Here is a 27,468-nt window from a genome sequence, read left to right as displayed (position 1 = left end):
TAAGGGGGGCTGCATGCCCCCCATCTTGTTTACAATGTGGCCAGGCCCTGGGAGATAGGGTCCCTGGGGCATAAATCAGCCCTGGGAGGGAGGCTTTGTGCCCCCCTCGATAATTACAGTGGTGGGCTCAAGTGGATGGAGCCCCTGGGGCCAAAAACAGCCCGGGGAGGGGGCATGAGCCCACCCCCTCCCCAAACTATGCCTGGCCCGAGGGATAGGTTCTTAAAGTTGAAATCTGCGCAGGGAGGGGGGCTTCATGTACCCCTCTTGGGTTGTCTGCATTTGTGGAGTTTGTTACAGGGCATGCCCTGCAGCCAAAGCCCCTCCGGTCACAGCCTAAACATATGGCAATTAAAAATGACTTTACATTAAAAAAAAAAGAAATTAAAAACTATAAATTCACTGATAAAAACAAAGGTATACTATAGTTGGGAAATAGCATTTTTTTAAACTGCGAAATTCACGAACTTTACAGTTAGGAAATAGAATTTTTCCTATTTTTTTTTTTTTTAGAAATTCAAGGAAATAACATTAACAAAACGTAGAAATTCACTGAAAAAACAAAGGTCACAGAGTGGTTATAGTTAGGAAATAGAATTTTTTTTAAATGTCAAATTCTTGGAAATAGTATCAAAAAATTTAAATTCACTGAAAAGAACTAAGGTAACAGGGACGCAGTAATTAGGAAATAGAAGTTAAAAAACTTTAAAATTCACTAAAAGCGAGGTTACAGGGACGTTATAGTTAGGTTCAGATTTTACACACACAAAACCATAGACTTCAGCCGTTCTAGTTGAAGTTATCTGAAACAACTTGTGCCCCCAAGGTAACTATAACTCGAGCCTTTGCCATGCACTGTTAATTAACCCACATTTAACTTCACTCACAGCATCTTCTATTGCATTATCAATAATATCACTTCAACATTTGCTGTAAAATTATTAATGAGAAAGCTGCACATGGTGTGGGCGCGAGTTATAGTTACCTTATTGGTTGCAGACTCTTCCTTTGAATAACTGTAAGCTGGTGTCTTTATAAAGGGCTTTTTGAAGCCGATTGTCTTGCATTTTAAGACAAATTAGAAGTGGAATGTATTTTGAAGTCATTTTGTGCGATTTTTCCCTCTATTTGGAGGTTGTGATGGGGCCCCTTCAAGATGCCCTGGACTGCGATGAAGCAGTCATGGATGGTTTTAAAGAAACTCGATCATCCTCTGAAAACAAGCTGCGAGGACCTAATTTTGCTGACCTGCGTGGCCATTTTTAACCATGTTGCTTCTCAGTGGAACCGTTTCACACACACCTGATCAAGAGATGGCCCATCCAAGATCGATAACAGGCAATTTAAAATTTAAAGGCTGATACAATATTTCAAACGAAGAAAACGCTAAGCCACACTAAAACATCACTGACAAATTAAAATCTTTTAAATACAGCAACAGAAAAAGACATATCCAAGAAAACTATTGCCAATGCAAATCCCCTACCTTGGCTCTGTGTTCGACACTAGCTTTTCGATCAAGAAGAAGGCTTACAACCTCAGCACGGCCCTGGAAACATGCCAAAGTGAGGGCTGTATTCCGATTTGTCTCAATCTGAGCATTAATATCAGATCCCATATCAAGCAACAATTTCACAGCAGGAACATGACCATTCATCGCTGCCAACATTAAAGGAGAAATTCCTAGTTTACTCCCAGTCCTGGTGGGGAAAAAAAAAACATAGTTGGGGTTAGTAGATAAGTAGTAAATGTAATTCCCCTTGATAAGAAATTAAATTTCCAATTCAGGGTGGAATCCCTCCCAATCAATCCTTTACCAAAAACTGGAATACTGATGGGGACGATAAAAGTCCTCATTGTCAATCTAGTGAGGAAACTTTTCCTCATGCTTTGTTTGTATGTCCAGCTTATTTAAACCCTCAAAGGAAATGGCTTTCACCTATATGTAGGCTGTTGGGGACTAGAAGTAGTACTGTAGCAATTCTAATGACAGACTCTATTCTCCCAATTACATGTTCTGTAGCCAAGTTTTTGGGATGGATGTGGGTTATTAGACAGTGAACGTACACCAAGTGAACGCCACCAGTCGATATAGAGGTCTAAATATTTCAAACATTTCAAGAATATTTGAATTGGGCTCTTATGTGTTTTAGTGTATGGTGTGTCATTTTATCTTTCTACTTGGGTATTCTATTTTCCTCAGATAACTGATGTTTATATTCTAGTGTGCCAAATGGCCCTACATTTTATCAATTTTAATTCTTCATTCTGCTATTTTTGCTTTTATGACATTTTTATGTCAAAATAAAGCTAAATGAACTGAACTTTAAATGCAATGGACACTCATTCTGAAATACTCAAATGCTTAAAACTGCATCCCAAGCATTTTTAAAACAACGGACTGCATGCAAGAATGGCTACTTTCATTTCAACATCAATTCCATCAGCTAAGGAAAGGTAGTGGAACATAAAAATGGCATAATCCTCAGAATGAGGGGAGGAGGGAGGGTAATGGAAATTCTGCTGAAGAAAACATTTAACAATAAAAATGTACAAAAGGTAACTAATAGATTTTTTTGAAGAATTTATGAGCCAGAGTCAAGTTTTTAGAAGATATCCAGCAGCAGGAACTGCACAAAAGTGTGTCTGAGAAAAAGAACATAAGCCAAACTAGAATTTATTTAGCGGGATATCAACATCTGCCTAAACAGTTTAGCTGACTTCCCTCATACCTTCTCTTTTTGCTGATCTAATTTCCTGGAACTTTAAGTAATAATGAGCTTTCTGGGGCGGGAAGCTCAGTAACATTTGGGAGCGAATGAGAGCAAATGGCACTTTGGAAAGAGTTAACAAAGCTTTAACAAAGGAAACATTTTCTTTTCGTTGAGACGTTTACATGTAACACTAGTACAGAGTACAAGGATGTCTCAGCGTGCTATGTTCGCACCAGAGTAATTTAATGTTGAATAATTTCACTCCAATTGCGAGGGACATATTCTCTATCATTAAGAGATGCATTTTATTGGGACCAATGATTTTCCCTTTCTACTGGTACACTTTTCTAGTGGATTACAGCTCAGTGAACGATGCAGGAGAGTGGTCCGCAAGAAGGAATCCGCCCATTATCCATGGACTTTTGGGGCTGAGTGGGGGTGGCATCAGTGCCATCATATGGACATGGGTGCAGAGGCAAAAAACTTGATGGACGACAATCAAGGCTTCCCTCTAAAGGTGCCCCTTTGGGTGGGGGCATAGGAGTCACAGACTACCAGACATCACCCTCTTCAAAGGGAGGCCTTGTGCTTCCAGCGAAAAAAAAGTCACTGTTTCAACATGTGGCTCCATCTTCCATTAATATGCTCACCTAAGCATTAAAACAAACTGACAATTTGCACCAAGTCTGCAGTGGATGAACCCAATTAAGGATGAACCACAGTGCAAACATGGAGTGTGTGCCCAATGTGTAATTCAGGCCATTTTTTTTGTTTTAAATAAAAAAAGTAATGGAGTGGGAGCTGGTCCTTCTTGTTATCAGGCTGCACCCTCCACCCTTGGAGCCCAAACAGTTTTCCTACCTCCCTGGAAGCCTTGAGCCTGAATACCACAGCCAGGAGAGGTAAACTCAACAACCCCCACACACCTCCTCTACTCCCAATTCTGCCTCCCTCTGGTGACAAAATGGTAGTTTTAGGACCAGATGCCACAACAGGACAATGCCTCACACCATTCCTTTTTGTTGCCCGGTGAGTTTTCTGCAAGTGAGGAGTTTTTCAATAATCTACTACAAAAAGCTAAACATAAATCTACAAGTCCTGTAGAGAAAAACACGTCTCACCTCCTCTCTAAATTATATTTACAGACCCAGAAACATTAACATTGATAGATTTTTTGTATTTCTTTTACATAAAACTGAACAAAAAATGTTTGGCAAAAATGCTAAAATAAAATATTTTTCACTGGGAAAAGTGGAACTATCGTTCATCCCACAAAAAAAAAAAAAAAAAAAAAAAAAAATCAAACCTCTTGAATAATTAATTTCAGGTACTGCAGTGTGATAAACCCATAAAGCAAAACACAGGTGATTTACGTGGGCAGGTGCTTTCATAACAATCATGACTGTCCATCATGACAATGGGGCCTCTTAGGGCCACTTACATGGTGCTACGGTACAAAAATGTATTAAAAAAAAAAGCTAAGAAAGCTTTACAAGCTGAGCATTTAGCAGATCAGGTGTTGTCCGTGAGTATAAATCACTTTTTCTCTGAGATAAACGATTTTAATATTACATAGAATAAAGATCTTTTTCAGATGTAGATTGAAACAATGTTAAATAACCTGTAAGCATCTGTTTGTGGCATGCAGTGCTGTAGATTCACATGATGTGCATACTCATGCCATCTAGTGTTATGCCCGGATGTGTGCAAGTTGTTTTTCTTCAAAGAAGTCTTTTGAGTCATGAGGTGCTGTGACTCCTCCTCTTGCTGGCAATGTGCATGGTCATCAGTTCCACAGGAGATTGTTTTCCTGCACAGCAGGTGAGGATGGAATGTGAAGCGAAGCAATTTTTCAGAGAGTTTCCATGCAAAAAAGGGAGAAGAGCTAGGAAGAGACTCTGCAACAGTCCCAGGTGCCCGGGGAGGAGGGTGGGAGAGTGTGGATCTACAGCACTACAAGCCACAAACCGATGCTTACAGCGTAACTGTTCTAGGCATGTGTGGCTGCATATACACAAGCTGTGCATAGACTGTAAAGCAGTCCTCCCAAAAAGCGGTGGCTAGCCTGTGGGTGTTGCAGCAGACTGAAAGAGTGTAGGGAGCACTGCCTGACCAACATTAGCTTGTTAGCAGGGTAGCACATCCACACAGCAATGTTTTGTAAAAGTATGAGGTGTGGACCAAGGAGCTACATTAAATTTTTCAGCTGGTGGGATGTTCCCCAGGAAGGCCATATAGCCTCCCTTCTTCCAAGTGGAGTGAGCTCTCGGAGGAGTGGGCAGAGTCCTCTAAGCTTTAGCATAGCACGTCTGGATGTATTTAACGATCCAGGTGGCAATGTCTGACTTGGACAGAGCCTTCCATTTACGAGGTTTAAAGAAAGCAACAAAACGTTGCGGAGTCTTCCTAAATGGTTTAGTTCAGTCAACATAGTAGATGAGGGCTCATTTTACATCCAAAGACCATTCTACAACTGAATCAGGATGTGATAAAATGACGGAGGTTCAAGGTAAGAGACCACCTTATCCCTATGAACGTGGAAGAAGGGCTCTTCCAGGGTTGATGCATGAAGCTCACAGACACGCCTTAGTAAAGTGATAGCAACCAGAAACGCCACCTTCCAAGAGAGGAACTGAAGGGGCTCAAATGGAGGACCCATGAGTCTTGCGAGTACAATGTTGAGATTTCATGTCGAGGTGAGAGGGACCGCAGGAGGAATGACCCTTTTGAGACCCTCCATGAAAGCTTTAATGACTGGAATCCTGAAAAGAGAGATGCTGTCTGTTCTGAAGGTAGGCTGCCAAAGCGGCCAAGTGTAGTCGAATGGAAGTGAAGACTAGACCAGAAACCTGCAAGTGGAATAAGTAGCAGACTTTGTCCTGCAGAGTGGCTTTAAAAGAATCAATATAAATTTGTGTGACAGTAGGTCTGCGCACTTCCTTGAGAATGCTCATGCATTCAGGTGGAAGATTAAGGTACCCAAGTTTAATGACCTCAGGAGCCAGATTGCAAGGTTGAGAGATCTCGGTGCCTGATTTCTCCATGGTTCTGCATGAGAAGATCCGGCCTGTTGGGGTGCCTCTTGTGCGGGACCAGAGAGAGTTTGTGCAGAGTCATGAACCTGGGCTGGTGGGCCCATGTGGTGGCCACCAGGATGAGAGTGAAGGATGTCGGCCGAAGCAGCCAAACCAGAAATGGAAGGAGAAGTACAAAAGCATACTCAAATATCACTGACCAGTTCATCTATAGTGCATTGCGCTGCACTGTAGGTGTGGGAACCAAGAGATGAAGTTTAGGCATTTGTTTTCTGCTGTTGAGAATAGTTCTATTTGTGGGAAACGCCCATCTCTGGAATTATCTGAGGAGGACTTACGGGTGGAGTTCCCACTTGTGGATTTGTTGCAGCATCCTGCCGAGATCGGCGAAATAGTTGACCATCCTCTGAAGCTACTGGATTTTGTGGTTGAGAGCCCACCGCCAAATGCTCTGGGATAGGTTTGAGCATTGTGGAGAGCATGTGCCCCCAGTTTCTGAAAAAACATACATGGCTGTCAATTGTGCATCCGGAGAAGAACATCATTGCCTATCAGGTGAGGTATGAAAACCTTAATCGGTAGGCGAACGGCTAGAAGTTCCAAGTAGTTGATGTGGAGGCCCTAGTGTTTCAGTTCCCACTGTCCATGGACAGCCATATCCTGCAAGTATGCACTCCAACCCGAGGTGCAGTGGTAGCCCAGAAGGGGAGCAATTTGAGGTGGTAACGTTTTCCACTGACAACAGCGATGTGCCAGTTGTCTTAGTATGTGGAAAGAGGCATCTGTCAGGTCAAGCAGTATTGAAGTAGCCTTGCTAGGGGAGCACAAAGACATCCTGGAAGAGTGACCATATGAAGGTGGCCTGTAAGGATGTATTAGTTTGGGAACCTGAGGTCCATAATGGTTCTGAGGGACCCGTCCTTTTTGGTTATTAGGAAGTACAGCAAGTAGACCCCCGTACCTTGCTAGTGGTAGAGAGCAGGTTCGATAGTCCTTTTGAGAAGGAGCACTTTGACCTTCTCTCCGAGAAGCCTTTGGTGTTCTGCGGAGAGTCTGTATTTGCAATGTGGAATGGTGGGAGGGGTGGCCGTGGGCGCCAGACAATAACCATGTTGGATAATATCCAATATCCACTGGTCTGAGGTGACAGTCTGCTATGTGGGAAAGAAGCATTGCAGGCACGCCCAGACCAGTGTTGTGTAGTGTGTGTGTGGGTGGGTGGGTGGGTGGGTTGTGAGAGGTACGGCAATTAAGGGTTTGGTGGTGGTTGCATTCCATTTGGGGAGCCACTTTTACTTCTGCCTCTAGAGTTTTTGCCCCTGGAGGACCCTCTAAAATATCCCGTGGAAGAAGACTGCTGTTCCTGGGTGCGCTGGTAGGACGCGGAGACTTCAAAAAATGGAAGACCTGTGACAAGGGTTGCACACAAAACTATCACCAAGTCGAATAAACTCAAATTACCTCAGAAGGCACAAGACAATGAACCAGAAATATTCTGCTTTGTACCTGGCTTGGCTTAACTAGCACCAGAGAATTAAAAATGTTTTAGGTGACTGGACTGCTGTATTATTTAAATGTACAAACTGAGACTCCTCTTGAGATCCAGCTGGTGTTTTAACAGTTAGATGGTGCAGTGGTGAGAAGACCAGCAACTTCAGTTTTTGTTCAAGATGAAAACCTGAAATCACTTTTTGAATATATGAAGTTCGACTAAGCATATGCAAAAGATTTAGGAGGAAAGGAGTTATATATCCTTAAAAAATAAAAGATGAAAACAAAGGTACATCAGTCTCTTAGATCCTTCTTCCAAAGACTGTGTCCCCGTCCTTATGTTTCCCCACTTTTTGCACTCCAGGAGAGCCATGGTATTACAGAAGGGACCACCAGTGCTTGTGTCCCCTTCTGTAATATTGATAGCATTGGCACAAATGTAAGGCCTGAGGTTCTGATAGGTTGTTCCCGAATTTGCATGGGGACAAATGAAGCAATGACTTTGGTTCTGAGCAAGGCCGCATAACCGATGTGGGTGCAGCAGCAAACATGCCATTAAGAGATGCACTGTCAATGTGCCACCCGGACGGTAACCCTCTTGAGGGATTAAAGGGGTTCCATGTACCCCCCCAAACCTCCCCCTACAAGAAGGTGCATTCACTCACTGCAATGGGATCTCCCTCGCCTCTTCAAACAGCAGGCAGGTTGCCACTTGCACAAACAAAGAAACACAAAGAAACTTTGAAGCAGGCACTCCGTATTTCCCTGAATGTCCCTGTTTGCGCCTGGCACACCTGCTTAAATATGTAATAAGAGTAAGAAAAGAATTGCCTGAACCTCAATTTATTTACAAGCTCTTATAATTTATGCTTCATGGCCAAACACATTTCTTTTTGTTTGTACCAACAAAAAGAAATGTGTTTGGCCATGACGCATAAATTATAAGAGCTTGTAAATAAATTGAGGTTCATGCAATTCTTTTCTTACTTTTGTATATGGCCCTGCCTAGTCCTAGTCCCTTAGGGCCAAACTCCTCAATTTCTTTAAATATGTAATAAGGGCACTAGTACATATGAAGCCAATATTAGGATCAAAAAGACCGATATAAGGAATGCCCAACTCAGGGTATTGCTGTTTCGATGTCTCTTATCTCAGTAGACTACAAATCTGTGCGAATGTGGAATCCGCAGGGCACATATTGCTAGCAAGTTCTGGAGGATGATCACCCAGGCTTGGAAAATCAATGCGTGGATCTGTAAAGTTATTTGTGTACTGGGTATTGTTGCTGCTGGCCAGCATCACACATTGCCAGCAAACACCAGTTTAGCAGATTCAAATTTACCAATGCTCTGTACTTTTTCTTCAGACCTTCCTAAAGTTGCTAAATGAACACTACAGCAAAAATAATGGCCAGGTATGAAGACCATAAAAGTATTAGTGAATGTCTGAAGGATTCCGCAGGCCACTTTAAAATGTCTCGCACCTAGGGAAATGCAGATGGTCTTAATCCAGGTCCACCTCAGCCTTGCATATGCAGGTAAAAAAAAAATAGTATATTTTCAACTTCCTTAATCACGTTATTACAAAATGCCCAAAGTGGAGATTTGGTTTGGTTAATGTAGGAAGCTGGCTCTTTATATAGCATATCAAAAAAGAGGCATACTGTGCAAAGAGTCTATGTATTACCTTATGAATGGACAGGGGCTTACTCTAGCAATCCCAAGGTGCTCTTCTAGGGGGGTATAGGGGGTAGTAAGGTTGAGCAGCCTTAGGCTTATCAGAGAGGAGTGTTAGACATCTGCCAAATACACCCAAAGGCAATAAATGATGCACACGACTCAATAAAGAGATTCACACCAATTTATAAAAATAACAAATCTTTATACATATTTAGGCACCAGAATCAATACGATCAGATAAGTACGTTTTGCAAGAGAAATACTTTACGTTTTCAAAAGTAGCCCGTGCAATGTTCAGTAGCTGCAATTTTATCCTATGGGAGGAAAAAACAAGTACGGCATACAAGTAGAATACAGTGGCTTACGAGAACAATCTCCTGGACTTAAAGTGAATATGGGGCACGGTCCAAGGCAGCACCAGCAGGTCACTTTTAGCGGCACTAGGGCGGCCGGGTACAGGGGTGCAATACAGCGTCAGGTGCCAAATGTCAGTCTATGATGATCGGGCTTTGTGAACAGAGGCTGTACGTTTGGACTGGGAGGCCTGTCGGGCTGAACCCACAGGGGACTCAGGCCTCACGATGCGCTGGGACGTGGGGACACCTTCGGTCCTCTTCTCCACAGGCCAGGTGTGACGGGTGAAAAGGTGTCCTTAGGTGTCGGGTTTTTCTCACCTGGAGCAGTCACGGTAGAGAGAGGCCTGCAAACAGAGGCTGATTGGGGAGTCGAGAAGTCCACAGCAGAGAAACCCAATGTGGGATTTGAGTCTGGAGGGTCTGGGGACCACGTTGGCACACTTCAGCTCTGATAAAGCAGCTCAGGTGCAATGGTGCTGCCGGCGTTGGATGTTCACAGTCTAAGGAGACTCAAAGTTCTTTCTTGGTACCTGCAAGGTGCAGGGAGCAGCTCAACTGTTCCACGGGAGATGCTGGTTCTTGGGCGAAGTCCTGGCAGTTCTCCCATGCTTTGGAGACACAGAAGCTGCAAGACAAATTGTATTTTGGTGCAACAGTCGAAGTCAGCAGACAGGCCATAAGGGTGCGCCAAGTCAGTTGCTGGTTCTTCTGTGCTAGTGACTTTTAATGTCTGTCGTCTTCTTTCCGGTGGGAATGATCTGATTTCCAGGGGTCAGGGGCTCCCAATAAAACTGAATTTAGGGTAGGGGTGTTAGGGGAATGTAAGGTAGTAGCCAATGGGCTACCTAAGCCTGGGGTCACCACACCCCCTATATGACCACTTCCTATGGGCAGTGAACATAACCCTGTCCCAGAGTTCCTAAGTTTGCCATCACCAAGATGAAATGTTATCTTCACTTCAGGTATCCCACCTAAGGGGTGGAACTAGCCTGAAGGTTAACAAACTTACAAGACTACTCATTTGTCCAACTTGTCCAGGCACCAAATGCGCCCTGGTCAGGGGGTTGGGGGTGTCAGTATCATCTCCTGTGAGGGAAGCCAGATTCGCATATTAACGGCGTTGGGCTCTTTGAAGCTCACTGCCTTGGAAATCTAATTTGCAGGTCATCCTGTGGGAGGGGGGGATGTAAACTCCCTCTGCCCGAACAGGATTTGTTTCGGACCTCCTGAGAGCAAAGGCCCTCAACCTTAGAAATCAAATATTCGTCTGCGGTGACAGGCTGACTAAGACCAGTCAGCTAGCACACCATTGGTTGGTAGGTTTTCAGGAGGCACCTGTAAGGTGCCCTCTGGGTGCATGTATTAATAAATCAATCACTGGAATCAGTGTGGGCTTAGTAATGCAAGATTCATTTTATTTATTTTACTTGAAAAGTTTTATATAGCACTGGCTAAACCCAGAGGTATCAGAGAGCTTTACATGAGGAGGTACAATTGCATCAAAACATAGTTACATAGTTACCACAGTTTCAGGTACATAGTTACTAGAGATACATGAGTTACAAAGGCATGGATCGGGTATGGGGAAGAAAAAGCAGGCAGGAGGAGAGAGATTCAGGGAAGAGAGGTAAGGAATAGAAGAGGAAGATAAGGAGTAAAGGAGGAAAGAGGTGAGGGAGGGGGTAGGAAACACAACAGGGTGACGAGAAAAGAAACAGTGTCTGACGATTGGATTGGGTAGGTGAAGGCCAAGGGGGGAACCAGAGCCAAACTCCTCAATAGTTAGGTAGGGCAACTCCACCGGACATCGGCCAAAGGTTGCTCAGTCGCCGAACTACATAATAGGGTTGAATTATCAGCCTAGGGGAGATCATCAAAAAGGTTTCAAAGAGAACGCCTTTCACAGTGTACGGTGCTGAGTACCCACCGATAATGAGAGCAATCCCAAACCTCCGCTATGTGTGAATCCCTTAACACTGTGTACTCTCTCAGAGGTGTATCTGAGACTCCAGGGCATAAATGCTGGATCCCTCCACAACAAGGGGAGAGGGAGTGCTTTGACAAGGTGCATATTCATGGAGACCGTTTAAGGACATTTGAGAGGTAGGGGATAACCTATACAGCAGAATGGAGGAAATGAGAGTAGGTACGTTGGTACAGAAGCCTACTGCCCTAGAGCAGCTAACTTTGGCGGTAGTAGGAAAAAGCCAAGAAACTAATATGAGTAGTCAGCCAAAATGAACGTAGCTTAATCAAAATCAGTTACCCCCATGGCCTAAAATAGGAGGGCTGTAGGAAAGTGGCTCTGTATATACTGTTCCCAAATAGGTACAGTGTCCACAGTCCCCAGAGGTTTGGCAGAGGCTAAAGTTAGACATAACCTTACTCTCTAAAGTGGTAGCTTGGTCGAGCAGTAAGGCAGTATCAGAGGACAGTGTAAAGCATTTGTTGCACACACTCAGTCAGCAAATGGTCTCACACACTCAAGAACTGAACTCTAGGCCAATGGTTTTGTATAAAAATATGTGGTTGTTTTATTTTAGAACCAACAATAGATTTCAAAATATACTTTCTCTGAATGAGAGGCTGTAAGGAAATGGGTTTCTGTTGCAGTAACCCCCCCCCCCACACTTTTTGCCTGATACCTGATGCACTTTTCCTTTGTGTGCCCTGGGTGCCTGCCAATCAGGTACCCATGACCTGTGTTCCTTCAATAAAAACTGTACTAAAGCCTAAACCCAATTGGCATCTCTGGCCACATGGCAGCCCCTGGTAAATAGTAACCTAGGCACCAAGGGCATTGTGACCAGAGAAGACCCCTAAAGGCTGCAGCACTTATTGTGCACCCTTAGGGGCCCTGCACCCCGACACACACACACTGCCTTTGCAGGCTGAGTGTCCTGGTGCAGAACTAAACACAGAGTCGACATGGCACACATCCCTGTGTGCCATGCCCACAAACCCACTGCCCTGGCATACATCAGCCACCCCTCTAGCTAGGTGACCTATGCCAGTGGTGAGGACACAGGTGCATGAGCCCTGTGCCCCTACAGCACCCAGGGCCATTCCTGGGCACTATAAGTGCAGTGATGCCAATAAGATTATAAGGTTGTCATTACGAACTCCACAGCACCATAATGGCTACACTGAAGACTGACAAGTTTGATATCAAACTTCTCAGCACATTAAGCCCACACTGATGCCAGTGTGGGATGTAATGTAGAATGCACTACAGAGGGCATCTAAGAGATGCCCCCTGAAACCTAACCTACAATCCACGTCTTGTCTGAGAGGCTGCCTAGGCTGCCACACAGCAAACATGTTGCTGGACCCCTGGGTGGAGAGCCCCCGCTCTCCTGGGCCTGCAACAATGCACATCATGGGCAAGGTGCTAGGTCTCCTCCCCCAGGATGGGCAGGGGGAAGCTTCAAAGGCATGCTGCGTTTGTGAGCTTCTCCAGGCCACTTGCTGTGCTCAGCAACTGGCCCCCAAAGGTCTGGCCCCCACTCTGGAGGGAAGACTGGCGGGAAACCCTACGTGAGGAAAGGGGGTGTGCCAGCCTGTGCCAACTCCACCCCTCAGGTGCGAGAGGCGAGGTGAAGCACAACTCCGGGCTCCGGACATCTTGAAGATGGGGAGCCCTGCCTAATCAGGACTAGGCCACTGACCCCTCCCACAGGAGAGTGGGAAGATAGGGGGGTGTACCCACCCCAGGGCAGGGACCCAGTGGTCCCTGCCCTCACCCTACCTGTAACGCCCCTAAATTTACTATTTAGGGGCACCCTGAACCTTCCTTCCTCAGATCCCGATTCTAAAACAAGCAAGAAGTTCAAGAAACCAGAAGACCCGTCGCGCAGCTGCTAACAAGAGGATGACACGAACTGACTTGGCCCCAGCCCTACCGGCCTGTTGATCTTTGAACCTGCTCCTGTGGAACTCCAGCACCTTTAGTGGTCAGCAACCTCAAAAACCCCGGAGGACCTGACCACCTTGAGACTCTACCAAGACTGGGACTCCCACGAGCAGTGGTTCTGCTCAAACAGCAATAACCCTGGTGCCAGCCAGTAACAGCGAATCCAGCACACACTGCACCCGCGCGCCCGGCCTGTGCCCGAGTGGACAAAGACCCGGAGGATGTTCCCCCGGCGATTCTGACCTGGAATCCAGTGCCCAAGGACAGTCCAACAACCCAGACGACGCCTGCAGCCTCAGAACCAGGGACCCCTCCAACCGCAACCAGCAGGGGGTACGATTTTCCGACGTCAAAAGCCACCCCTGCACCCGTGGCCCCACGGCCCCCTGTGCCCAACTCCTGGGTGCCTACCTATCCTCTAAGATCCCAACTTACCCCTCGAAGTGTTGGTCGCTCCTGAAGATCCTCCGTCCCCCGAGCCTGCAGCCTTTGTTCACTTTCCAAGATCTCCATTGAATAACATTGAGCGCCCGACGGCTCAAAAGCACCCTGCACCCAGCCGCCCGAGTGCCCCTGGCAGTGCAACCTATGTCCTAATTTACTTCCCCATTTGCCCTGAGCAAGTGACCAGGAGCCCAGCTCCCACAGCCGCGTGGCCTGCTCGCCAGCAGCCACCAACCGAAGGCTCCCTGCCTCTCATTGGATAACATTGGGCCTAACTACCTCTGCACCCGGCTGCCCCTGTGCCACTGAGGGTGTACCAACTGTACCTACCTGACCCTGGGAGATCCCCGAGTCTAAGCCCAGAACCTTAACTCTGCCAGTCGAGTACACACCTAAAAGCCTTCTATAGGCTAACATTAACCGGTTTCACTTGGAAATTCTTCTAAGTGTGGAGTTTCGGAACTTTAAAATATTAATCTAAAATCAACCGAACAACTAATTCCGATTTACTCACCTTTTATCAGGAGAGACATCAGTGCTGCATCTTGTAGCTCAGTACTGACCCTGAAGAACAAGTTACTTACCTTCGGTAACGATGTATCTGTAAGAAACATTAGTTAAGATTCCTCACCTTAGAACATCCCCAGGTGTCAGGCTGGATCCGGAAAGTTTTTCGTCAGCAATACCCCTGTGCGTAGCTAGGCGTCGTCTGCGGCACCACATCCGTCGTCTGCGTTGTGCGCCGGGATGACGTCGGAGTACTTAGACTCCGCCCTTGCACGCTGGCATCAGTTCTTGTACATAGCTTTCCACGCCAGGAACGCAGAGCCATGCAAGAGATCGACACTGGTGCCAAAAAATTCTAGGGCCCTGAAAGGGGGTGACCTCAACCCTAGATATCAGTTCGCAGAACGGGGAGGATGGGTGGGTCGGTGAGGAATCTAACTAACTAATGTTTCTTACAGATACATTGTTACCGAAGGTAAGTAACTTGTTCATCTGAAAGAAACACGTTAGTTAGATTCCTCACCTTAGAATAGATACCAGAGCAATACCAACCCCGGAGGTGGGTCTGAGAACCAAGATCACACCAGAAAGTCCTGGAGAACAGAACGGCCAAAGAAGCCGTCTCTCCGGACTTGGCTGTCCAGGCAATAATGTTTAGCAAACGTGTGCAGCAATGCCCACGTTGCCACCTGACCGATGTCCTGCAAGGGGACTCCCCGGCCCAGGGCAGTGGTAGCCGCTGTGGCCAGAGTAGAATGAGCCTGCAGCCCTACAGGAGGGTCCTTTTGAGCTAAGGAATAACATGCCTTGCTACACAAAACGACCCACCGTGAGATGGTTCGTTTGTGTACCACTCGTCCCTTCTTAGCGCCCACGTAACCTACAAAGAGTTGGTCATCCACCCGGAACTGCTTGGTGCGATCCAAATAGAAGGACAGCGCCAGTTTTGGGTCCAGACGATAGAGCCTCTCTTCCTCTTTCGAGGGATGCGGAGGCAGAAAGAAGGTGGGCAACGTTACAGACTGCCCGATGTGAAAGGCAGTCACCACCTTAGGAAGGAAAGAAGAACGAGTCCTGAGAACAATTTTGTCCGGATGGACAGAAAGGAAAGGAGGCTTAGAAGAAAGAGCCTGGAGCTCACTCACCCTTCTAGCAGAGGTGATGGCCACCAGGAAAGCGGTCTTAAGCGTCAAAAGACAAAGAGGACCATTATGAAGTGGCTCAAAGGGAGCGCACATCAGAAACGTCAAGACTAGATTCAAATCCCACTGAGGCATTACGAAAGGGACAGGAGGAAACATGTGCGTAATGCCCTTGAAGAAGCGGGAAACCACAGGGGATTTGAAAAGAGAAGGCTGATCAGGAAACCGTAAGAATGCAGAGATAGCTGAAAGATAACCTTTGAGAGTGCCCAGAGAAGAGCCCTGCTGGGCCAAGGAAAGAAGATAGAGGAGAACCTCAGAAAGAAGGGCAGAAAGGGGATCCACAGCCTTTGCTGTGCACCATGCCACAAATTTGTTCCACCTGCAGGCGTATACCGATTTCGTGGAGGGACGCCTGGCTGCCAGAATAACATCACAGACCTCAGGAGGCAAGTCAAATGGCATCAACTGCCGCCGCTCAATATCCACGCATGAAGGTGGAGACTGGACAGGTTCGGATGGAGGACCGTCCCCTGTTGCTGCGACAGAAGGTCCTCCTGAAGAGGCAGTTGTATCGGGGGATCGATCGACAGACTGAGTAGCTCAGGATACCAGTACCTTCTTGCCCAATCCGGAGCCACCAAGGTAACTTGAGCCCGGTCGCGCCTGATCTTCTTCAGCACTCTGAGCAGAAGTAGTATAGGCGGAAAGGCGTACAACAGACCGCAACTCCACTCGCGACGAAAGGCGTCCCCGAGCGAGTGCCGCCTTAGAAACTCCAACGCGCAGAACTGCTGACATTGCGAGTTCTCTCCGGTGGCAAATAGATCTAACCAAGGCTCTCCCCACTTCCCGAAAGAGGCCTTGCACCACGTCCGAGTTGAGACGCCATTCGTGATCCATCATGCACCGGCGGCTGAGTTCGTCTGCTCTGGCGTTAAGAGAGCCCGACAGATGTTGAACCACCAGGGTAATGCCCTGATGTTCCAGCCGACAAAGGGTCCACGACCCCACCCCGCCCGGTTTGTTGCAATACCACATGGCGGTGGTGTTGTCCGTGAACACCTGCACTACACTTCCCCGGACAGAGGGAAGGAATGCCTTCAATGCAAGTCGGATCGCTCTCAGCTCCAAAAGGTTGATATGGAGCCGAGACTCCGCCGGAGACCAGAGTCCTCCGATCTCCGCCTCTCCCATGTGGCCCCCCCATCCCAGGAGGGACGCGTCCGTCACTACTACGTGCTCCGGTTCGGGTAGGGAGAGGCATCTGCCGCGGACCCAATCGCGGTCTGTGAGCCACCACTGCAACTGTTTCGCAGTGCCCTCCGAGATCAAGACCTGGTCGGACAGGTTGCCTCGATGCTGGGCCCACTGAAACTTCAGGTCCCACTGCAGAGCCCGCATTCGCCACCTGGCGTAATGCGCCAACAGGATGCAGGAGGCCATCAGCCCCAGAAGCCGCAGCACCAACCTGACCGAAACCCAGGATAGAGGCCGAATGATGGGAATCAGAGCCTGAATATCCCGGACCCGCTGGTCCCGAGGGTAGGCCCGGAACTGCGCCGAATAGAGAACCGCTCCGATGAAGGAGCTTCTGGGAGGGTCTCAGGTGTGACTTCGGCACATTGATGGAGAACCCCAGCAAATGCAGGAGGTCGGCCGCAGTCTGGAGGTGGGAGACGACTTGCTGGGGTGAGCCCGCCTTTAACAGCCAGTCGTCGAGATATGGGTAGACTGGAACCCCCGATCTGCGCAGATAAGCTGCGACCACCTCCATCACTTTCGTGAACACCCAAGGGGCACTGGTGAGGCCGAAGGGGAGCACGGTGAACTGAAAGTGCTCCTGGCCCACTGTGAACCGCAGGTAACGCCGGTGGGCCGGCAGGACGGGGATGTGAAAATAGGCGTCCTGCAAGTCCAACGCTACCATCCAGTCTCCAGGGTCAAGGGCAGCCAGAACCTGAGCCAAAGTGAGCATCTTGAACCGTTCCTTCCGGAGGAAGGTGTTGACGCTCCTGAGGTCCAAGATAGGGCGTAGGCCCCCTTTGCCTTTCTTGGGAACCAGAAAGTAGTGGGAATAGCAACCACGGCCTACTTCTGGACCAGGAACGCGCTCGACGGCCTCTTTGGCCAAGAGGGCCGTAACTTCCTCCCGCAGAAGATTCAAGTGATCCTCCGATATACGGTGGCACTGCGGTGGCATGGCTGGAGGGGTCGTCACGAAGGTAGGGGAGTAGCCCCTTCGGACGATTTGCAGCACCCACCTGTCCGAAGTGATGGAGCGCCAGTGGAGGAGGTGATGGCGAACTCTGCCGCCCTCTGGCGTGGAATGGGCCTGAAAGCTCGGACTAGGAAGGCTTTGAGGCGGATGCTGCCGGGGTGGATGTGGACTGACCGGCGCGTTGTCCTCTATTACCGCCACGGCGGAACCCACATCCGCAGCCGCGTTCAGGTTGGTTCTGCGGCCGGTGGCTAGGTGGACGGGAGGCGGCGCCCCTTCCTTGGCCACTAAAGGGGCGAAAGGCGGAAGTTTGCGGCCGTGGGGCCGAGAGACCCAAGGACGTGGCCGTAGCCCGGGAGTCCTTAAAACGAGCCAGCACACTATCCGCCTTCTCACCAAAAAGGCGAGTGCCATCAAAAGGCATATCCATGAGGGTACATACCCCGAAAAAGACGTGGACCTCAGCCAGGCGTGGCGCCGGAGCGCCACCGTGGTGGAAATCGCCCTACCCAGCGGTGTCAAGTCCACACCGTATGGCATGTCGCGCTGCATCTCGCCCGTCAGCAAGTGCCTGGGAGAGACGTGTCCGGGCCTCCACCGGACACAGTGGCAGCACGTCCTCCACCGCATCCCACAGGGAGTGGGAGAAACGGTCCAAGAGGCAAGCGGTATTCAAAGACTGCAGGCCCAAACTCAGGGAAGAGAACAGTTTCTTGCCAAACTGTTCCAGCCTCTTGGATTCCAGATCCGGAGGAGTGGACGGGAAGGAGGATTGGGAAGTGGAGGCCTGGATAACCAGGCTCTCGGGGGTGGGGTGTTGGGACAGGAAACTGGGGTCACCTGGAGCAGGGCGGTGGCGCCGGGCCACGTTTCGATCCACAGGAGGAACTGTGGAGGGCTTGGACCAGGTGCCCTGCAGAACGTCGATGAGGGCCTCATTGAACTGAGGGGTGGGGTTGGCAGAGGCTGGCACACCCCCTGTCCTTCCTTGGGGTTTCTGGCCAGTCTTCCCGCCAGAGTGGGGGTTTAGAACCGGTAGGGGCCAGTTGCTGAGTACAGCAAGTGGCCTGGAGAAGCTCACAAAGGCGGCATGCCTTTGAAACTCCCCTGCCCATCCTGGGTGAGGAGACCTAGCACCTCGCCCAGGATGTGCATTGTTGCAGGCCCAGGAGAGTGGATGGCTCTCTTTCCAGGGGTCCAGCAACATGTCTGCTGTGTGGCAGCCTAGGCAGCCCCTCAGACAAGACGTGGATTGTAGGTTAGGTTCAGGGGGCATCTCTAAGATGCCCTCTGTCGTGCATTGTACATTAAATCCTGCACTGGCATCCGTGCGGATCGAATGTGCTGAGAAGTTTGATACCATACTTCTCAGCACATTAAATCCTGCACTGGCATCCGTGCGGATTTAATGTGGGGGAGACCTTGGAGTAGGAGAAGAGCGCACTGGTGGGAAATGTACCTTCCCCAAGGCCACTTGATGAGCCGGCAGCAGTTTCCTACTATTTTATTTCCCAAAGTCCATGAAGCCTGAGCTTCTCCCTGTCCTTCAGGAAAACTGCTGACAGTGGCAGCAGGATTCTGGCTGATTATCTCCTGGAAAACAGATACTGTGAGGGTAGGACTGTGTATTCTTTTGCACACAGGAAGGACACAAACAGCGGAGGATTTATGACAGGAAAATACAGCTTTTCCCATCAGAAAAAAAAGGTTTAAATACATTCGCTCTCAAAAAAAGGTTGAGTGAAACACAAGGTTATGGAAAAAGTTCACAAAGAGTTTTAGCCAAAAAGGCAGAGCCAAGTGCTCCAGGCTACTGTTTGCAACAGCTGAAAAAGTTAACCAACCTAACTGGCACCTAGGGACATAATGGGATACAGGGAAGCCCTTAAAGTCACAATGCCAGTTTCTCCAATGCTCTCCTTTGCAGACTACTTGCTCAAAAAAGGTTGAGAGATTTTCTATGGCCACTTTTTTTTTTTTAAATGAACATTGAATGAAATTTAAATGTTTAGCCTTTTTAGGTTTTGCCTGCAAAGCACTTGCGAAATCTCGAGGCTCCAACTTCACTTTACTTACCATTACTCGCTTCGGTCTTTCTCCTGGCATTCGAGCCTTCTTTGTCCTGCCATGGAGCCTGGACCAAGTACTAATTCCAGTGGCTAGTGATCTTACAGTGGCCGCAGGCCCTCTTTTGTTACTTTTCAACATGACTCTCAATGAGTGCATGTCTTTGCAGTCCCCTCCAAACCTCCTGCACTGTTTTCTGTGCTTCTCCTTCCTTCCTATCTCTGGTAATTATGTTCAATACTGACAACTTTGGAACTGGGGAAGTAGGTTTGAGACTCTGGGTGAGCTCAACATCCTGTGATTCTGAGCAAATCACTTTAATCTCCCTGTACCTAAAAATGAAGGTGACTTGTGTAATGTACCTGGTGCTCATGTAAAGCGATTCAACCCCTTCAGGTCGAGTTCACGCTATATAAAACAGCAAAAAACAAAAACACAAGCTCGGGACCGGTAGTAATTTCCTGGACAAAAATGGGCAAATACTTAACTATTTAGCTTGCGCATAATTTACACTTTGAAAAGGCATTCTTAAGCACATGTCTGGAATGTGTAAAGGTTTACCAGACTACGGTAGGCCGGCTAACCATTCAGTTTAGAATGTAGGAAAAGTGGAAGCTCGGTGCTTGTTAGCTGTACATGGCATTGCTCAAATATAGCCGCCATGTAAAGGTCGCTTCTTCCTTAGTTCTCTCTCGATAATGAACATCCCGCCCTCGCTCAGCGTCCTCGGTAGCAGCAACGATCGTTAAATACTGGCTGTTGATGTGGCGTTTGCAGGTGAGAGAAGAGGGCCGTAGGTTTTGTAAAGCATGGGATGCAAGTGGCGCCGGGTGTTCTATTCCTCTGAGATCAATCAATCAAAACTGATTCGCATAGTGTGGCTTATCATCTGCGAGGGTATCCAGGCACTGGGGGGACTCTGCTGCTGGGTGGAGTCAGTCGAGCAGCCAGGTCTTCAGGTCCTTTCTGAATTCCTATAGGGAGGGGGAAATCCGGAGTTAGGGAGGACGAGGAGGCCATTCCAGGTCTTCACAGCCAAGCAGGTAAAAGAGTAGCCGCTGCTCCTGCTTCGGCAGACATGGGGTTCTGGGAGAGGGAGGCAGAGGGCAGGTGTGTGGGGGACTGGTGAAACTTCAAGCCATGATTGATGCAGGTTGTGCAGGGCCGTGTGGGTGAGCATCTTGAATTGGCACCGCCTGTGGATGAGGAGCCAGTGGAGTTCCCTGAGCTGTGGGATGATGTGGGCCCGTCTGGGGAGATAGGGGACTATTCTGGTGGCTGAGATCTGATTGGTCTGTAGTCCCTTTAGTAGGTAGGAAGTGATTCCTACATAGAGTGTGTTGCCGTAGTCCAGGCGGCTGGTGAAGAGGGCCTGGGTGACGGTGCATTTGGGGCTGGCTGTGAGCCACTTGAAGATTTTCTGCAGCATGCGGAGAGTGAGTAAGCAGGCTGAGGGTTCTGCGTGCATCTGGTTCCTCATAGTGAGTTTGCTGTCCAGTATGATGCAGAGGTTCCTGACATGATCTGTTGATGTAGGTGACCATGGGGATAGTTCGTTCCCGAAGATGAGCACCTCCGTTTTATTGGAGTTGAGTTTGAGGCAACTGAATTGCACCCAGAGGGCGACGCGGTTGAGTGTCGTCTGCGTATGATATGATGCTCAGTCCATATGACCTGACCATTTCAGGCAGCAGGGTCATGTAGGCGTTTAACAGGGTAGGGCTGAGGGATGATCACGTTGCTGATGGAGTGGGTCCGTTTGTTTCCAAAGAGTTGATTCAGCTCCTTGTCAGCGGATAGCAGGACACTCCACTGCTGGACACTTGGAGTTCTTTGAGGGTCCATAACAATAATAGCATTTGAAGACCCTATATTCCTCATACCTTGGAGAAGAGAACTCAGATGCTTGAGGGACCCCCCATCACCTGTGTTATAGACAGCTGAGGATGCAGGTGTACCTCAATCCAGAAGTTGAATAATTGGGAGAAAAATATTTTCTTGTGTCCAAATGAGACTCATTGTTATTTCCTATCCTCCGTTTCCAGTGTCAAAAAGCTGATTGCATGAGAAGTGTGTGTATGCATATTGAGAACAACGGTTTGATCTTATATATTTCTCTTCCCCTCCTTAATCGCATCCCTCCGTGTATAATGTTCCAAACTATCCCAATTCCAAATACGGGTGCCAAGAGAGGTAGCAGGGCAATCTTGCTGCTTTGAATCCAAGTTATCACATTATGTTAAATATCCAAACAAACGTGAAATTGTGCAATAACTTATACATATATATCCAATTAGCACTTTACAGCAACTCGGAGAGGGGCCTCTGCTTATTGTAAACCGCTATCCCTCTTTTATAATGGGTAGAGCTCTGCAGCATTAACATCCTCTGCGTGAGTGGGTCATGCAGCTAGTCTTTCGGCCTTACCTTACAGACCACATGTGCTGTTGCTGCTAGGGGTATGGTTTACAGTAAAGCGCTTGGAGTCCAACCATTGCTTACCATTTGTTGCCTTCCTTGTTACTCTTATTTGCCGATTACTAATTGGCCTGTGCAGGCCTGGTGTCACTTCCTTGTTTCTGTGTGGAGAATGGATCAAGCACAGATTGATATAGAGATATATATATATATATATATATATATATATTACCTACTGGCGGTCGCCAGTAGGTAGTTATAGTTAGGACCACGTTTCCATAGGAAATCCGCAACATTCTATTTTGAATAACTTTGGCGCCGGTCGACGAATCCTCGCGAATTTTTCAAAATAGGTGGGGCGCTACGCTCCGCTCCTACCCTGAAAGTCTCCGGGGGATTCGTCAAGCGGGGGCTGAGATAAAAGGGGGGTCCCAAAACGCGTTTTTCCCATGCATTTTTCCATAGGACCTTTAGACACAGCTACAGCCCGAACGGCTGAACAGAATTACTTGAAATTTGGCAGAGAGGTAGCCATAAGGTCAAGGAAGTGCCTTTTGCAGGTCTGGTGTAAAGCTGTTCAGTATTTCCTGAGAAAATAGCATTTAAAAGCATATATATATGTGGGCGGAGCCTAACCACACATCTCATCCTGAGATCTGATTGGCTGTCAGCACTTCATCCAAGAAGTGTTGGCAGCCATCTTGGGACCAATATACATGATAGCACCTCATTAAAAAGCATTGCAGTTAATAGAAGGTTTTAAGACTTTAGTTACATTATAAATCATTTGTTGATGGTACCATACTCATTTTAGGAATTGTGGTATGTTCTAAGGTGATTTCACCATGTGAAAAAGCCTTCTGCTGGGATATCATGATTGAGAGAAAAATATTTTCTCATGCTTTTACCACAGAGGTTTGGAAGGTGATCTATAAACTAAACTGAGAGCTTATTTTCTGTAAATTCACATTATCTTTCTCAGTCATGTGAGAATGAAGTCTGACATTCTCAGTAAAACATGTACATCCAACAAGGGCAGAGACTGTCAGTTGATTCCTTTGTGTTCTACTGCAGCTTTGCAGCTTCCCAGAGTGTTCCAAAGAACTACTAGAGCGCTAACAGTCCTACCTATGATAAACGTATGGCACACCTGAAGCCATCTTGCTTGGAATAAAGTGGTAACTCTTAAAACATTTAATTTCAAAAGGAACAAAATGAGGGGGTTCATTTTTCCATAAAAAGTATGATTAGTGCTGCAGAAAGAAAAATTAGGGCACATTTTGAGTGACTTCTCAAATCCTCTTCTATTTCATTAAAAAATTCTGACATGCAGACTGAAACATGCACTTTCAATACCAGCAGCAGTTTTCCCTGGTGAGCAGTAGCTTTACTACAGTGATCTAATGAGCAAAAAGAGTGCTAACATTCTGAATTTATGGCAAATGTGTGACACATCTGAATGCCTTCTTGATGGAATCAAAGTAAAAAACTGAAAGTATTTCCTACTGAGGAGACTGCAGTAAATGAGGAAATTAGGAAACTTCATAACAAATAAGTCTCCCAAGATGGCCACCAGAGACAAAAGAGCCCAAATGTAGCCCAAATAGCACCCAGATGTAGCCCAAGTATAGCCCAATGACAGAATGTCCCAGAATGTTCTTAAAAACAACTAGAGCGCTTACTGTCTTCATTATGACAAAAGTATGGCACACCTGAAGCCATCTTGATTGGAATAAACTGGTAACACTTAAAACATTTAATTTAAAAAGGAACACAATGAGGGGGTTCATTTTGCCATAGAAATTATCATTAATGCTGAAGAAAGAAAATGAGGTCACATTTTGAGTGACTTCTCAAATCCTCTTCTATTTCATTAAAAAATTCTGACATGCAGACTGAAACATGCACTTTTAATACCAGGAGCAGACTTCCATGGTGAACAGTAGTTTTACTACAGTGATCTAATGAGCAACTAGAGTGCTAACATTCAGAATTTATGGCAAATGTGTGACATATCTGAATACCTTCATGATGGAATCAACGTAAAAAACTGAAAGCATTTCCTACTGAGGAGACTGCAGTACATGAGGAAATTAGGAAACTTCATAACAAATAAATCTCCCAAGATGGCCACCGGAGACAAAAGAGCCCAAATGTAGCCCAAAATCACCCAGATGTAGCCCAAATATAGCCCAATGACAGAAGTGTGCAAAACACTTATTATTTAGTGTTTTTGCAGTGTTATATAGTGCAGACTTGTCAGGTATTGGAGTGCTTTACATGAGCATTGGTTACATCACACAAGCACAAATTCATTTTGGTTGTAGACATGGGGAGACTAAGTGATTTGACCAGAATCACAGAATGTCGAGCTGAAGCAGAAACTTCAACCTGGTTCCCCAGTTGCAAAGTCTGCAGTTCTGGAAGTAACACCACATCCTCTCCCCTAAGTGCAACATTTAATCAAGTGGTCAACTGGATAAAAAAAACATAAAGATAACAAATAATTTAAAAGTGCTTTGTCGCTATTTGAAAACTCAGACAAAATGTCCTTATTTTAGTCTTTTAGAGCACTAACCATAATTTTGATGCCAATAAGACCCTCTCATATATGTAATTTCTAAAGGAAATGCTCTAGGTATTACAGTTTTGATTACATCAAGATGATGTCAGACGTTCCACACTTTTGTAATAAATATAGAATGTTAGCAATCTAGTTGTTCATTGGGATACTGTTGAGAGGCAAAGGCCAGGGGCACGGACTCTGAAAATTGAAGGCAGGTAGGAGAGTGCAAAGGCAACAATTTAACCACACTGAGCAGGCAGGAAGGGCCGTGGAAGCACAACAGACTATGGAGGGCAGTGGAAAGGGGGGCAGGGGCAACAAACCAACAATACAGGACTTGCAAGAGAGGCTGTTGGAGGGAAGATCTATTACGGGTCAAGGAAGCTAGAGGCAGTCCCCAGAGCCCCGGGAGCCACCACAGAACTGAGCAGGAGAGTGAGTCAGGGACAAAAGGGGCACCTTAATTTGAGCCGGGGTGCCTAGGAACGCTTGCTCCAAAAATGAAGAAAACAGACATATGAGACATGGAATTGGTGGCAGAATACAATGGCAGTTTAATGAGAAGATACAACTTCAAAGAAACCGCAGAATAGAGACATAAAGTACAAAATACAGAATCCAGATAATCATACAGCTGTCATGATATTCTCTGTATCTTAATTAATGTACTGACAGAGAGAGAGAGAAAACACATCTATAAATGCATCATGAGAAACAAGTTACACCAAGGAAAATGTTACCTAGGAACACTCACGTTTACTCTTAGAGCAAGCATTCCTGCAATTACAATACAAAATCTTTTAAATGCAAAAGTAAAGAGAACAATGGTTAAACATAACATGACATTTCATATAGGTAAAATAGAATAAGATACTTCAAGCAGAGCAAGACATTTTAAGCAAAGGAAGACAAGAGCTCCCAGCTCTTGGGGAAAACCTGCACAGCCTGTTAACCTACATACAGACGGCGAGGTAGTCCGTCGATATCTGTGGGTGCTCCCTTTTTATATCATTTTGTGGGCTCCTTTGCACGCTACATCTACCTACGTATGCTACCCAAAAGCTTCGTCTGCAGATTTTACCAGACATTTCGTCATTTACCCACTTAATGCTGACAATGGACTGGGTGAAAAGGTCAGTCTCTCAGGCCAATCGCTTATCGTAAGTTCCATAGAGCAAGCAGAAAATAATGGGTATTGTACGGGAATTCAATATATTCATGTACAAAATCTCCTCAGTTCTCCTAACTTGACGCTCTGCGGTTGCCACTTCCTTAAAAGTGGGAAACCTGCCCAGGAAGCAAGTACCAGTCCAGGATGCAGCCTACTGTATGTCGACAGCTTCAGTGGGATGTTGAACTTTGATACCGAGCACGGAGCACTCGGGTAGGGTGGGGGCTACTAGTTTGGAGCAGAAGGCCTCGCAGACCTGCCTTCAGACTGCTATACACTAAAATTGCAGAGCTATGGTCAATTTAACAAAGAGGCCTACATATTGAACAGAAGGGCCTACACAGGGGTTTTATGCTGGCTGAGTGGTAAGGATGTCTCAGGATAATTATATAGCAACACAGGACCCGCTGGTCAATTTAATACGGCCTACAAATGCGGCTGGCAGGGCAAGGACAAGGATCTCATACTTCAGGTGTGGACAGAACGGGCCAGGGGCCCCCTGTGATACAAAATCTACCCTCCTTCAAGGCTGTGGCAATGTAATAGACCATTGTGGGCAGAAGGAAGAGGCAATGGTAGTACAACCATACATGCCAACAGACCCGATTCAGCCAGGAAACGTCCAATGTTTTTAAGCTCAAATGGGCTTTATTTGATCTGTCTCCTGTCTACAATATCCTCTTTTTCAATGTAACTCAAAGGGGAAAATCAATACCCCAGTTTTTTTTCAAAATCTCCCTCTTACCAAGTTCAAAATGTTCGCAAGTATGGTACATTGGATCATGGAAGGAAATGGGATAGGGACATGGACTTGGATAACAGAGGACAGGAGGGACATGGAGAGGTGCACCAAACTGACCCTGCAGGGCAGGCATCAGGGTTTGCAGCAGCACAATACACCACACAGGGCATGCAGGACGGGAGTGCAGCACAACAATCCATAGAAAGCAAGAGGGAGGGGACAGGACCATGCACATGGACAACAGAGAACAGAGGGGCAAGAGGCAATGGTAGCTAGCTGACCATAATGGACAGACAGGAGAGAAAGCTGCAGCATTACAGACCATAAAGGGCAGTAGGGACGGATCAGGGGCATTACAATGGAACAGACAAGCCAGGAGGGAGGGAGTAGGGGTCTTCACATGTAAACAGAGGGCTGGGGGCAAGGGGGCAGGGCAGGAGCAGCAAGATAGCCATGGAGGTCAGGCAGGATGGGCACTAGAAGCAAGACACACCATGAAGAGCAACAGTGAGACTGTGATGGCATACACACAGACCATGGAGGGAAGGTGGGAGGGGGTCAGGGGCAGCTAACTGACCACACAGGGAAGGTGGGAGGGGCCATGGCAGCACAGAAGACCAATGGCTATGATGGGCAAGAAGGAGGGTGCAGGGGCATGCACAAAGGACGATGGAGGATAGAAGGGAGGGTCAGGACCTGTGCACAGACAAGAAAGTTCAGGGGAAGGGACCTCACAACAGACCACACGGGGCACGCAGGAGGAGCAGTTGCAGCACAACAGACCAGGGAGGGCAGAAGGGTGTGGCAGTACAATGGACCATGTAGGACAGGAGGAAGAGGATAGGGGCATGGCATGTGGACAGGCAGGGTGGAGGTGGCAGGGACAGGTTACAGTCATCTGACAATGCTAGGCAGGTGGGAGGGGAGTGGCAGCTCAACAGAACACTCAGAGTAGATAGGAGTGGCAGGTCCATGGGACATGGTGGGCAAAAAGGATGGAGC

At 47.2% G+C, this 27,468-nt stretch overlaps 1 protein-coding gene across 2 annotated transcripts in view; it reads right to left on the bottom strand.

Annotated features, from left to right (window-relative positions):
- Positions 1-27,468, bottom strand: part of ANKHD1 (ankyrin repeat and KH domain containing 1) — a 1,109,311-nt gene that overhangs the window by 622,312 nt on the left and 459,531 nt on the right. For both annotated transcript variants that reach the window (XM_085617924.1, XM_085617925.1), the window contains exon 20: positions 1,487-1,700. In XM_085617924.1, the coding sequence (XP_085474050.1) occupies positions 1,487-1,700 (214 nt within the window). The remainder of the gene's footprint in view (positions 1-1,486; positions 1,701-27,468) is intronic.

The sequence above is a fragment of the Triturus cristatus genome, chromosome 7, assembly GCF_964204655.1.
Source record: "Triturus cristatus chromosome 7, aTriCri1.1, whole genome shotgun sequence".
NCBI lineage: Eukaryota > Metazoa > Chordata > Amphibia > Caudata > Salamandridae > Triturus > Triturus cristatus.
Note: the sequence above shows the minus strand (reverse complement) of the source record. Positions and strands in the feature narration are given on the sequence as shown.